Source organism: Salmo trutta, chromosome 29 (assembly GCF_901001165.1).
Source record: "Salmo trutta chromosome 29, fSalTru1.1, whole genome shotgun sequence".
Lineage (NCBI taxonomy): Eukaryota > Metazoa > Chordata > Actinopteri > Salmoniformes > Salmonidae > Salmo > Salmo trutta.
This window is the reverse complement of record NC_042985.1, coordinates 25,909,823-25,922,166: the sequence shown is the minus strand read 5'-3', so window position 1 is coordinate 25,922,166 and position 12,344 is coordinate 25,909,823. Positions and strand designations below refer to the sequence as shown.

At 40.1% G+C, this 12,344-nt stretch overlaps 1 protein-coding gene across 1 annotated transcript in view; it reads right to left on the bottom strand.

The window, feature by feature from the left end:
* Positions 1-5,037, bottom strand: part of lipca (lipase, hepatic a) — a 28,776-nt gene extending 23,739 nt beyond the window's left edge. Inside the window, exons 1-2 of the mRNA XM_029721449.1 lie at positions 4,726-5,037; positions 2,986-3,170 (exon numbers count right to left, since the gene is read on the bottom strand). Of these exons, the coding sequence (XP_029577309.1) occupies positions 2,986-3,170; positions 4,726-4,816 (276 nt within the window). The 5' untranslated portion in view covers positions 4,817-5,037. The remainder of the gene's footprint in view (positions 1-2,985; positions 3,171-4,725) is intronic.
* Positions 5,038-12,344: the final 7,307 nt, after the last annotated feature.

Here is a 12,344-nt window from a genome sequence, read left to right as displayed (position 1 = left end):
GTAAAAAAATCCCTGTCTTAGGATCACCACTTTATTTTAAGAATGTGAAATGTCAGAATAATAGTAGAGAGAATGATTTATTTCAGCTTTTATTTCTTTCATCACATTCCCAGTGGGTGAGAAGTTTACATACACTCAATTAGTATTTGGTAGCATTGCCTTTAAATTGTTTAACTTGGGTCAAACGTTTCGGGTAGCCTTCCACAAGCTTCCCACAATAAGTTGGGTGAATTTTGACCCATTTCTCCTGACAGAGCCATTTTTGTAGGTCTCCTGGCTCGCACACACTTTTTCAGTTCTGCCCACAAATTTTCTATAGGATTGAGGTCAGGGCTTTGTGATGGCCACACCAATACCTTGACTTTGTTGTCCTTAAGCCATTTTACCACAACTTTGGAAGTATGCATGGGGTCATTGTCCATTTGGAAGACCCATTTGCGACCAAGCTTTAACTTCCTGACTGATGTCTTGAGATGTTGCTTCAATATATCCACATAATTTTCCATCTTCATGATGGAATCTATTTGTAAAGTGCACCAGTCCCTCCTGCAGCAAAGCATCCCCCCAACATGATGCTGCCACCCCCGTGCTTCATGGTTTGGATGGTGTTCTTCGGCTTGCAAGCCTCCCCCTTTTCCTCCAAACATAACAATGGTCATTATGGCCAAACAGTTCTATTTTTGTTTCATCAGACCAGAGGACATTTCTCCAAAAAGTACGATCTTTGTCCCCATGTGCAGTTGCAAACCGTAATCAGGCTTTTTTTTGGCAGTTTTGGAGCTTCTTCCTTGCTGAGCGATATAGGACTCGTTTTACTGTGGATATAGATACTTTTGTACCCAGCATCTTCACAAGGTCCTTTGCTGTTGCTCTGGGATTGATTTGCACTTTTCGCACCAAAGTACGTTCATCTCTAGGAGACAGAACGCGGCTCCTTCCTGAGCGGTATGACGGCTGCGTGGTCCCATGGTGTTTAGACTTGCGTACTATTGTTTGGACAGATGAATGTGGTTCCTTCCGGCATTTGGAAATTGCTCCCAAGGATGAACCAGACTTGTGGAGGTCTACAATTTCTTTCTGAGGTCTTGGCTGATTTCTTTTGATTTTCCCATGATGTCAAACAAAGAGGCACTGAGTTTGAAGGTAGCCCTTGAAATACATCCACAGGTACACCTCCAATTGACTCAAATGATGTCAATTAGCCTATCAGAAGCTTCTAAATCCATTACATCATTTTCTGGAATTTTCCAAGCTGTTTAAAGGCACAGTTAACTTAGTGTCTGTAAACTTCTGACCCACTGGAATTGTGATACAGTGAATTATAAGTGAAATAATCTGTCTGTAAACAATTGCTGGAAAATTACTTGTGTCATGCACAAAGTAGATGTCCTAACCGACTTGCCAAACTATAGTTTGTTAACAAGAAATTTGTGGAGTGGTTGAAAAACAAGTTTTATTGACTCCAACCTAAGTGTATGTAAACTTCTGACTTCAACTGTATGAATATATTAATAGAAGTTATTCAAGTATGAATTACAAAAAAGTTACTACGTCTGCCACTCTGATCCTTAACACTGGGGCCCCTCAGGGGTGTATACTTAGTCCCCTCCTGTATTCCCTGTTCACCCACGACTGCGTGGGCAAACACGACTCCAACACCATCATTAAGTTTGCTGACGACACAACAGTGGCCTGATCACCAACAACGATGAGATGGCCTATAGGGAGGAGGTCAGAGAACTGGCAGGGTCGTGCCTGGACAACAACCTCTCCCTCAATGTGAGCAAAACAAAGGAGCTGATCGTGGACTACAGGAAAAGGTGGGCCGAACAGGCCCCCATTAACATTGACTGGGCTGTAGTGGAGCGGGTCGAGAGTTTCAAGTTCCTTGGTGTCCACATCACCAACAAACTTTCATGGTCCAAACATACCAAGACAGTCGTGAAGAGGACACAACAAAACCTTTTCCCCCTCAGGAAACTGAAGAGATTTGGCATGGGTCCCTAGATCCTCAAAAGATTCTACAGCTGCACCATCGAGAGCATCCTGACCGGTTGCATCACCGCCTGGTAAGGCAACTGCTCGGCATCTGACCGTAAGGCGCTACAGAGGGTAGTACGAATGGCCCAGTACATCACTGGGGCCAAGCTTCCTGCCATCCAGGACCTATATAATAGGCGGTGTCAGAGGAAAGCCCATAAAATTGTCAGAGACTCCAGTTACTCCACAACAGCTTCTACCCCCAAGCCATTAGACTGTTGAACAATTCATAAAAATCGCCACTGGACAATTTACATTGACAACCCCCCCCGTACACTGCTGCTACTTGCTGGTTGTTTGTTACCTATGCATAGTCACATCGCCCCCACCTACATGTATAGATTACCTCAACTAGCCTGTACCCCTGCACACTGACTCGGTACCGGTGCCCCCTGTATATAGCCTCGTTATTGTTATTCTTATTGTGTTACTTTTTATTACTACTTTTTATTTTAGCCTTCTTGGTAAATATTTTCTTCTTCTTGAACTGCACTGTTGGTTAAGGGCTTGTAAGTAAGCATTTCACGGTAAAGTCCACACTTGTTGTATTCGGCGCATGTGGCAAATAAAGTTTGATTTGATTTGACATATTACCTGTTCATTACCAAAATTATAGAAGATTCCGGTAACTTTGGTAATTCACCTGTAGCTTTGCAACCCTACTCATTTGGCTCACATTTTGTTGTAAGGGAACATTCAAAACTATATAACTTCATTCCCCCCAATTTACTACAGTTTCCATCAGATTACCGGCCTGCATCTGAAGTGCAGAACAACAACTGAGTAAAATAAGGAGAACTGCCACCATATTATCTGTCCCTCCACTGTATATCATTGGGTGCATCTACTGTCCATTAGTGATGTGTTTTACATAGGAGCTAATGGCCATGTTGTGTACGTGTCATCACTAGTTGAGCCAGGAGGAGAGGAGAGAACAGGCCGTACCGACCATCCGTGGGTGATGATGATGAGAGGATGACTGCTGTTGAAACCACAGGAGGTCCGAGTATGAGGTCTGAAAGCCTCCACCGTGCACCAGTCCTCCATGTCTCTAGCACCATCAGAGTAGAGCTTAAAGACTGTGCTGGTAATGTGAGGCATCTTCCTTCTCAGGACAGGCTTTGGGTCCACTACAAATGTAAAAAAAAAATACAAAACATGGCGAATGCAGAGTAATAGAGTTAAAAGGTGTAATGTTTTAGGATTTTATATTTGACAATGATGTGTTTTGAAGTACAACAGCAGATTATTGTGTATAGAGTGGTAGAACAAGCATTTTCATGCATGAGCATTTCATACATACCTGATTATTGAATAGCACAGGGTTCAAACTCATTGATTTAGGAATTGATTCCCCTGTCCACTCAACCTCTGCATTGATTTTTTGTTCTGGTAATTGTGTTAACTTGTGACTAGAGTCTGTGTATTCCTTGTCTAGTTTGACCATGAGTGAACACTAGGCTAGACAAGGAATACACAGACTCTAGTCACAAGTTAACACAATTACCAGAACAAAAAATCAATGCAGAGGTTGAGTGGACAGGGGAATCAATTCCTAAATCAATGAGTTTGAACCCTGTGCTGTTCAATAATCAGGTATGTATGAAATGCTCATGCATGAAAATGTTTGTTCTACACTTCTCAATATACAGTGGTGATGCTGTAATCCAGCTTTCATTTGTAATTGCAAGAAATATGAGTTGGGAAACAGCCCTTAGAGATGGTCGATTTTTTTTTTCATACAACTGACTGTATTTTTGTATATTTTATATTCATATTTTATATTAATATTTAATATTTTATACCTATTTTTTTTATATTTGTTTATATTTTATATGCACAGTGTTTGTTTTATTTTCGCCAAACTCTCCCTCCACATTGTTGTCACTTCAGCCACAACAATGATAGTATTGTAGTAGATCCTTCACAACAGTAATATATTTTACATCTAACTAGCACTGTTAGTATCTTCATTCTCAGAATTGGTCATTTCACAGTCACCATTTTGACCCAAATAGGAGAGTTATTACTTGAACAACATGCACTTGGGCATTCAGAAAATATGCACAGCCCCTAGAAATAGATATTAACCAATTGAATTAATCTCTGGTGGTTTAAATATACACTAAATCAAATCAAATTGTATTGGTCACATACACATGTTTAGCAGATGTTATTGCGGGTGTAGCAGAAAATGCCTGTGCTTCTAGTTCTGACTGTGCAGCAACATCTAACAAGTAATATCTAACAATTTCACAACATTAGATGACTAATAGGTGGCACTGTATTGAAGCCGCCATGCGTCCATCTATAATGTCTTTAGATTACTAACGTTACTGTCCCCACTACAACAAAAATACTTAAATACATGTCAGTTTGTCCTTGAAACATGTCATTTAAATACTGTAGAATTCCATTCATTCCTATGGAGGACTGCTCCGACTGGGGAGTGTCAACATGGCCAACCGGGTGCTACAAAGCCTCTCAATGGCCAATACACAGCATCAGCAATCCAGGGTTTATATACATCAATTGTTTCCACCCAGGGGCAGCAAATATATTTAAGTACCTCTTTATATTTTATAAAGCATGGCCTGTAGTCTTTATAGTAAGGCTTAAAAATATTTTGGATTAACACCCAACCCAGGATTGAAGTTCCTTATAAGTGACAAATCAGACACTCACCTGTTTCACTTCCCTTGATTCTCCTGGCATCACCCAGGTGATAAGTGAGCAGCAGGCAGCACAGGACTCTGAGCACCTGGACCAGAGCCATGGTGTCGACACAGACTCCCAGGTAATCCTACATACACACACAATTCAGGTGGAGAGCACAGCAGCTGAATAAGGCTAATAGAAGAGGGGAGTTGGAATTATTTAAGCAGAGTGTGAGCTGGAGGTGAGACCCTCACTGAAGACATGTGCAGGGGGTGATTCATGAAGTCAGGGTGGGCTTAAGAAGAGAGTAAAGAACACTTTGTACTCAGAGTAGGAAAAAGTAGGAGCAGGGGCAACTGGGAAAGGGAGACAAGTCAGGTCCTGATTGGCTGTCGTCCCGGATTGCAAAAGTGCAGAGGTGGGTGTTGGGCTGATTGTCAGACGGTTTTGTAGCAGAGAGCAAAGATCCTGGATGAACCCAAGCTTTTGTTAGCGTTAACCATACCTGTTAGTGTTAACCGTGCCTGTTAGTGTTTCCTCAGTTTACTGGAACCTTCTGGAAAAAATGTCTTTGAATTAATTTGTCAGTTCTCTCTCACTCTCCATTGTCTTAGTTTGAATCAATATCTCTTTAACAAAAGGGATAAAAGCACTAACAATCTTAGTTCTACTATTTCAACTTCTGTTTGCTTTGTGTCTGTGCTCATCTAAATCACTATGGTTATGCATACATCAGTTATGCTAGTGACTGAGTTCTTCAAAAGTAATTTAGAACACCATACAGCAAAAAAAATGTTCATAATACTTAAGGTATCTGTTCCAGGTCTAAAATCTGCCGGATTGCCAAAATGGTATCAGTTTCAAAGAAATCATACTAACAATCATATATTTTGTCTGTTCCACTTTACAATGTACTCTGTCTCAACTGACCTGAGTATTTACCTCAGTATTTGGAGAATTCTGGAAGTTGGGCTCATGGTGTACTTTATTCTGCTTTGTCTTGGTCCAATTTGTCTTGGTCCAATTTGTCTTGGTCCAATGCCAGTACACATCCAACTGGGCACAAACTGGTTGAATCAACTTTGTTCCATTGTCATTTGTCAAGTGGAATCTGTGTAAAATTGATTGGATTTGCAAAAAGTAATCAACCGTTGTTTTGAGGGTGAAATTTCAACCAAAGGATTATGTCATCATGTTAATACTTGAGATGTGTCTTCAACTTGATTGGAGTCCACCTGTGGTAAATTCAATTGATTGGACATGGTTTGGAAAGGCACACACCTGTCTATATAAGGTCCCACAGTTGACAGTGCATGTCAGAGCAAAAACCAAGCCATGAGACAACTATCTCTGCAGCACTCCACCAATCAGGCCTTTATAATAGAGTGGCCAGATGAAAGCTACTCTTAAGCAAAAGGCAAATGACAGCCCGCTTGGAGTTTACCAAAAGGCACCTAAAGGACTCTCAGATCATGAGAAAAAAGATTCTCTGGTCTGATGAAACCAAGATTTAACTCTTTGGCCTGAATACCAAGCGTCACGTCTGGAGGAAACCTGGCACCATCCCTACGGTGAAGCATGGTGGTGGCAGCATCATGCTGTGGGGATGTTTTTCAATGGCAGGGACTGGGAGACTAGTCAGGGTCATGGGAAAGATGAACGGAGCAAAGTATAAAGAGATCCTTGATGAAAACCTGCTCCAGAGCGCTCTGGACCTCAGACTGGGGCGAAGGTTCACCCTCCAACAGGACAACGACCCTAAGCACACAGCCAAGACAACACAGGAGTGGCTTGGGACAAGTCTCTGAATGTGCTTGAGTGGCCCAGCCAGAGCCCGGACTTGAACCCGAACGAACATCTCTGGAGAGTCCTGAAAATAGCTGTACAGCAACGCTCCCCATCCAACCTGACAGAGCTTGAGAGGATCTGCAGAGAAGAATGAAACTCCCCAAATACAGGTGTGCCAAGCTTGTAGCATTATACCTAAGAAGACGCAAAGCTAATCGCTGCCAAAGGTGCTTCAACAAAGTACTGAGTAAAGGGTCTGAATACTTATGTAAATGTAATATTTAAGTTTTCTATTTTTTATACATTTGTAAACATTTGTAAAAACCTGTTTTTGTTTTATCACTATTGGGTTGTCACGGCTGTCGTATGAACGAGACCAAGGCGCAGCGTGCGTTTCGTTCCACATCTTTATTTGTATGTGAAACTATGCAATACATACTATAAAAAACAACAAACTGTGACGGAGAGGTACAACATGCACTAACTCAAAACAATATCCCACAAAACCTAGTGGGAAAAACAACAACTTAAATATGATCCCCAATTAGAGACAACGATGACCAGCTGCCTCTAATTGGGAATCATACAAAAACCCAACATAGAAAAAAGAAACTAAAACCAACATAGAAATAAATAAACTAGACAACATAGAAATAAATAAACTAGACAAAACCCCCAACATAGAACGGAACGGTTGAGCTAACTTGCGCTAATGTGATTAGCATCATGTTGTAAGTAACAAGAACATTTCCCAGGACATTGACATGTCTTATATGGGCAGAAAGCTTAAATTCTTGTTAATCTAACCTCAGTGTCCAATTTACAGTAGCTATTACTATTATTATTACTATTATTACTATTATTATTATTATCATTGTATATAGTCTTATTTTTTTCTACTGTATTATTGACTGTATGTTGTTTACTCCATGTGTAACTCTGTGTTGTTGTATGTTGTCGAACTGCTTTGCTTTATCTTGGCCAGGTCGCAATTGTAAATGAGAACTTGTTCTCAACTTGCCTACCTGGTTAAATAAAGGTGAAATAAAAAAATAAAAATAAAATAAAATTACAGTGAAAACATACCATGCTTTTGTTTGAGGAGAGTGCACAACAAAAACTTTTATCACGGCAACTGGCTTGATACATTCACATCTGAAGGTAAATAATGGACTTACATTCAATAATCTTGCTCTGATATGTCATCCTAAGGGTCTCAGAGATAAAATGTAGCATAGTTCTGTTTGATAAAATAAATTGTTATATTCAAATGTAGGAATTGGGTTCTACAGTTTGAACCCCGCTGTGTCTGAGGTCCTGTTAGAACCCCTTGCTTCAGGTCCTGAGCTACAGGAAGTGAGATTTGGGTATGTAATTTCAGGTGAAAATTGGAAAAAAGGATCCTTTAGAGGTTTTGAAGTGGGTGTAAATAAACAACACCTTTAAAAATGGTTTAAAGTGCAGTGACAACACATTACTAAACCAAAAATGTGGCATTGTTTTTCCATTGTAATTTGGTTGTGGTTTTAGATGGTTGAATGCATAGTAATAACACATTGGGAATTTAACAAACTTTTGGGTTTCTTTTTGAGTGAGTTGTAATATTATCGGTTGTAATCTCACTGATCAAAGTCTTAACCAAATATAATCCAATTGTCCATGTTGAAATGACATGGTGTGCCCAGTGGGATAGCACCTCTGTTTGGTCTCTTTCTATAGTGTAGGTCAGTGGTATTCAAAGTCGGAGTCGTGAGTCACTGAGTAACTGCATTGGGGTCGCCATTAAAAAATATATATATTATCATTTTTTTACAAAAAAAGTAAGAGCACTGATTATAGACAGGTTATCTGACAACATCACAAAAAACTTTGTGCACGCTTCAATGGGGCACAAGGACGTATGTTGTTGTGATTCTGGATGGCCAGATAGCTAGCAACAATGATAGGAAGCTGCCATGTGGGGAATCGTAGGTGGTTTGTTTCAGCTAGTTTTTACCTTGTTCTTGATACCATGTCTTGTTTTGAGGTATTTTGACTGATGCCACACCTATGCTAATATGGCAAGCTAGCAAACCAACAACTATAACAATGTATTTTAGAGACAACAAGTGCTCATAGTGGAAATGTATTTATGCTTTCAATAAACATTGTGATAGAGTATAGTTTACATGTTTGCCCCATAGTTGCGCACTCGTCGGTTTTGTTGCAAAACAACCAACCCATCTATAGTATGAGACCATATACAAATGTTTTTGAGAAAGATAATTTGAAAAATAAAATGTTATTGAGTAAATTGAAGGTTATTTGTTGATGTAAAAATCAAAATGTACTGATTTTAAGTTTGTGTCATTATATTTGGGGTAGGGTGGGGTCGCAAGAAATTCTTGCGAATAAAAATGGGGTCCCACTGGTGTGGGTCATTTAACTCTGGAGGTGACAAGGTTTGCAAATTCAAATATGCATTTCCCAAGTTTGTTTGGAGAGCTATGGTATATAAACACAATCTATTCATTTCAGTTTATATGGAGACAATGTTTTATCAAGCAATGACACCCAGCTGTTAACTTAAACAAAGTCGTGTATTGTACTTCTGTCTGAGCTCACGTCTTTAGATTAGATGACTAGCGGCAGAGCCCAAAGAGTTAAAGAAACATCCTGTGTCATCTGTGATGTCAGCTGCAGGTTAACCTATGGTAAGAGCAAACAGAATGAACCTTTGCTTTTTCAAACACAGGCAGTGCTTGTTTGCTGTTTGCTGTCACCTGACCCGTGTCAACCTACAGTTATACCACCTGTAAAGAGGGGAAGTGGGCCCCTGTCCCCCTCACTGACCGTGACTACATACAGTCAGTCACCTGTGTGGTCAAGGATACAGTGAAAAGGGGACTCCGAAATGCTGGCCTTCTAGGAAGAGTTGCAAAGAAAAAGCCATATCTCAGACTGGCCAATAAAAAGAGATGATTAAGATGGGCAAAAGAGAACAGACACTGGACAGAGGAACTCTGCCTAAGAAGGCCAGCATCCCGGAGTCGCCTCTTCACTGTTGACGTTGAGACTGGTGTTTTGCAGGTACTATTTAATGAAGCTGCCAGTTGAGGACTTGTGAGGCATCTGTTTCTCAAACTAGACACTCTAATGTACTTGTCCTCTTGCTCAGTTGTGCACCGGGGCCTCCCACTCCTCTTTCTATTCTGGTTAGAGCCAGTTTGCGCTGTTCTGTGAAGGTAGTAGTATACGGCGTTGTACGAGATCTTCAGTTTCTTGGCAATTTCTCACATTTCTCAGAACAACAATAGACTGATGAGTTTCAGAAGAAAGGTCTTGGTTTCTGCCCATTTTGAGCCTGTAATCAAACCCACAAATGCTGATGCTCCAGATACTCAAGTCTAAAGAGGGCCAGTATAATTACTGCTTTAATCAGCACAACAGTTTTCAGCTGTGCTAACATAATTGCAAAAGGGTTTTCTAATGATCGATTAGCCTTTTAAAATTATAAACTTGGATTAGCTAACACAACGTGCCATTGGAACACAGGAGTGATGGTTGCAGATAATGGGCCTCTGTACGCCTATGTAGATATTCCATTAAAAATCTGCCGTTTCCAGCTACAATAGTCATTTACAACATTATCAATGTCTACACTGTATTTTTAATCAATTTGATGTTATTTTAATGGGTAACAAATGTGCTTTTCTTTCAAAAACAAGGACATTTCTAAGTTACCCCAAACTTTTGAACGGTAGTGTATATATATATTTTCTTTACAAATATTTGATAAAATATTGAATTTGGCTTTTACTACTATAGCCCAGAGAAACGCATTCAATAACACATTCATAAACACATATTTAACCCCTTTTGTGGGAATGCACAAAACTACCATTTCACACTTCCATTAATTTGTTAAACGGGTACCAGTTACCGTCAGACAATGTGCCAACTTTGTGTTCGTGACAATCTCCCCTTTCCACAGTGGGGTCACGTTAGTTTGTAGCCCAAACAGTTTGGACTACAAACGGAAGTGGCACATCGATGGTACCGACTTCAGAAGAGTCCCCTGACACTTGAGTCTCCCCTTTCCATAGAGTGACCACTTTATGCTAATGTTTACTGTATTTTGGTAGTTACCTGTGTCCTGAGACCCCTGCAAGTAAACTGGATAGACACAGGCTGGAATTCAATCATCACCTGTATTTGTGATTTAAAGGGAGATGTATGGTAGGGACGGATGCTACCAGTTGAAACTGAATTTAACCTCTCTGGGACATGTGGGACGCTAGTGTCCCACCCGCGGTACACACTATCAACAGCCAGTGAAATAGCAGGGCGGCAAATTCAAAATAACAAAAATCGCATAATTCAAATTTCTTAAACACACAAGTATTATACACCATTTTAAAGATAAGATGCTCCATAATCCAACCACAGTGTCTGATTTCAAAAAGGCTTTAAGGCGAAAGCATAATATTAGATTATGTTAGGACAGCGCCTAAACATGAAAAACCACACAGCCATTTTCCAAGCAAGGAGAGGCGTCACAAAAACCACAAATACAGCGAAAATGAATCACTAACCTTTGATGATCTTCATCAGATGACACTCCCAGGACTCAATGTTACAAAATACATGTATGTTTTGTTCAATAAAGTTCATATTTATATCCATAAACCCCATTTTACATTGGCGCGTGATGTTCAGAAAATGTATTCCCACCAAAACTGCCGGTGAATGAGCACATCAATTTACAAAAATACTCATCACTCATCAGAATATTTTTCAATATTCTGAGTACAGAGATCAGCCATCAAAGGAAGCTATACAGTTACCCGCCAAGTTCTGGAGTCAACTAAACCCAGAATTAGTATTATAAATCTTCCCTTACCTTTGCTGATCTTTGTCGGAATGCACTCCCAGGACTCCCACTCCACAAGAAATGTTTGTTTTGTTTGATAAACTCCCTATTTATGTCCAAATACCTCCGTTTTGTTCGCGCGTTCAAATCACTAATCCAAAGGCATTACGTGCGAGCGTAAAACCAGAGACAAAAAGTCAAATAGTTCCATTACTGTTCATAGAAACATGTCAAACGATGTTTATAATCAATCCTTAGGGTCTTTTTAACATAAAACTTTGATAATATTCCAACCGGACAATAGCGTATTCATTACAGAGGAAAAAGAAGGAGCGCCGCGCCAGCGTGCCCGCGCAGTAAACAACTCACTGGTCCCAGGCAGTACACTGATTGACTGAGCTCCTATTCTCTGCCCAGTAACAGTGGACGCATGAAACAAGTTTCTGAAGGCTGTTGACAGCCAATGGAAGCCTTAGGAAGTGCAAAATGACCCCACAGACACTGTAGTTTCGATAAGGATTAGATAGAAAAACTACAAGTCACTTCCTGGTTGGATTTTTTCTCAGGTTTTTGCCTGCCATATGAGTTATGTTATACTCACAGACATCATTCAAACAGTTTTAGAAACTTCAGAGTGTTTTCTATCCAAATCTACTAATAATATGCATATCCTACCTTCTAGGCCCGAGAAGCAGGCAGTTTAATTTGGGCACGCCTTTCATCCGGACGTCAAAATACCTATCCTAGAGAAGTTTTAAAGAGTTATTTTCTCTGTGAGTACAGTATGTGAGCTGGCATGAGCCACTGTGAGGGTCCTAGTGGTGTGTCTGTTATTCACACATACAGTGAGATGAACTCTGCAGAGGGGAGGCAACAAACCGGGCCTAAAGAGATAGATGATAGATAGATAGATAGATAGATAGATAGATAGATAGATAGATAGATAGATAGATAGATGATAGATAGATAGATAGATAGATGATAGATAGATAGATAGATAGATAGA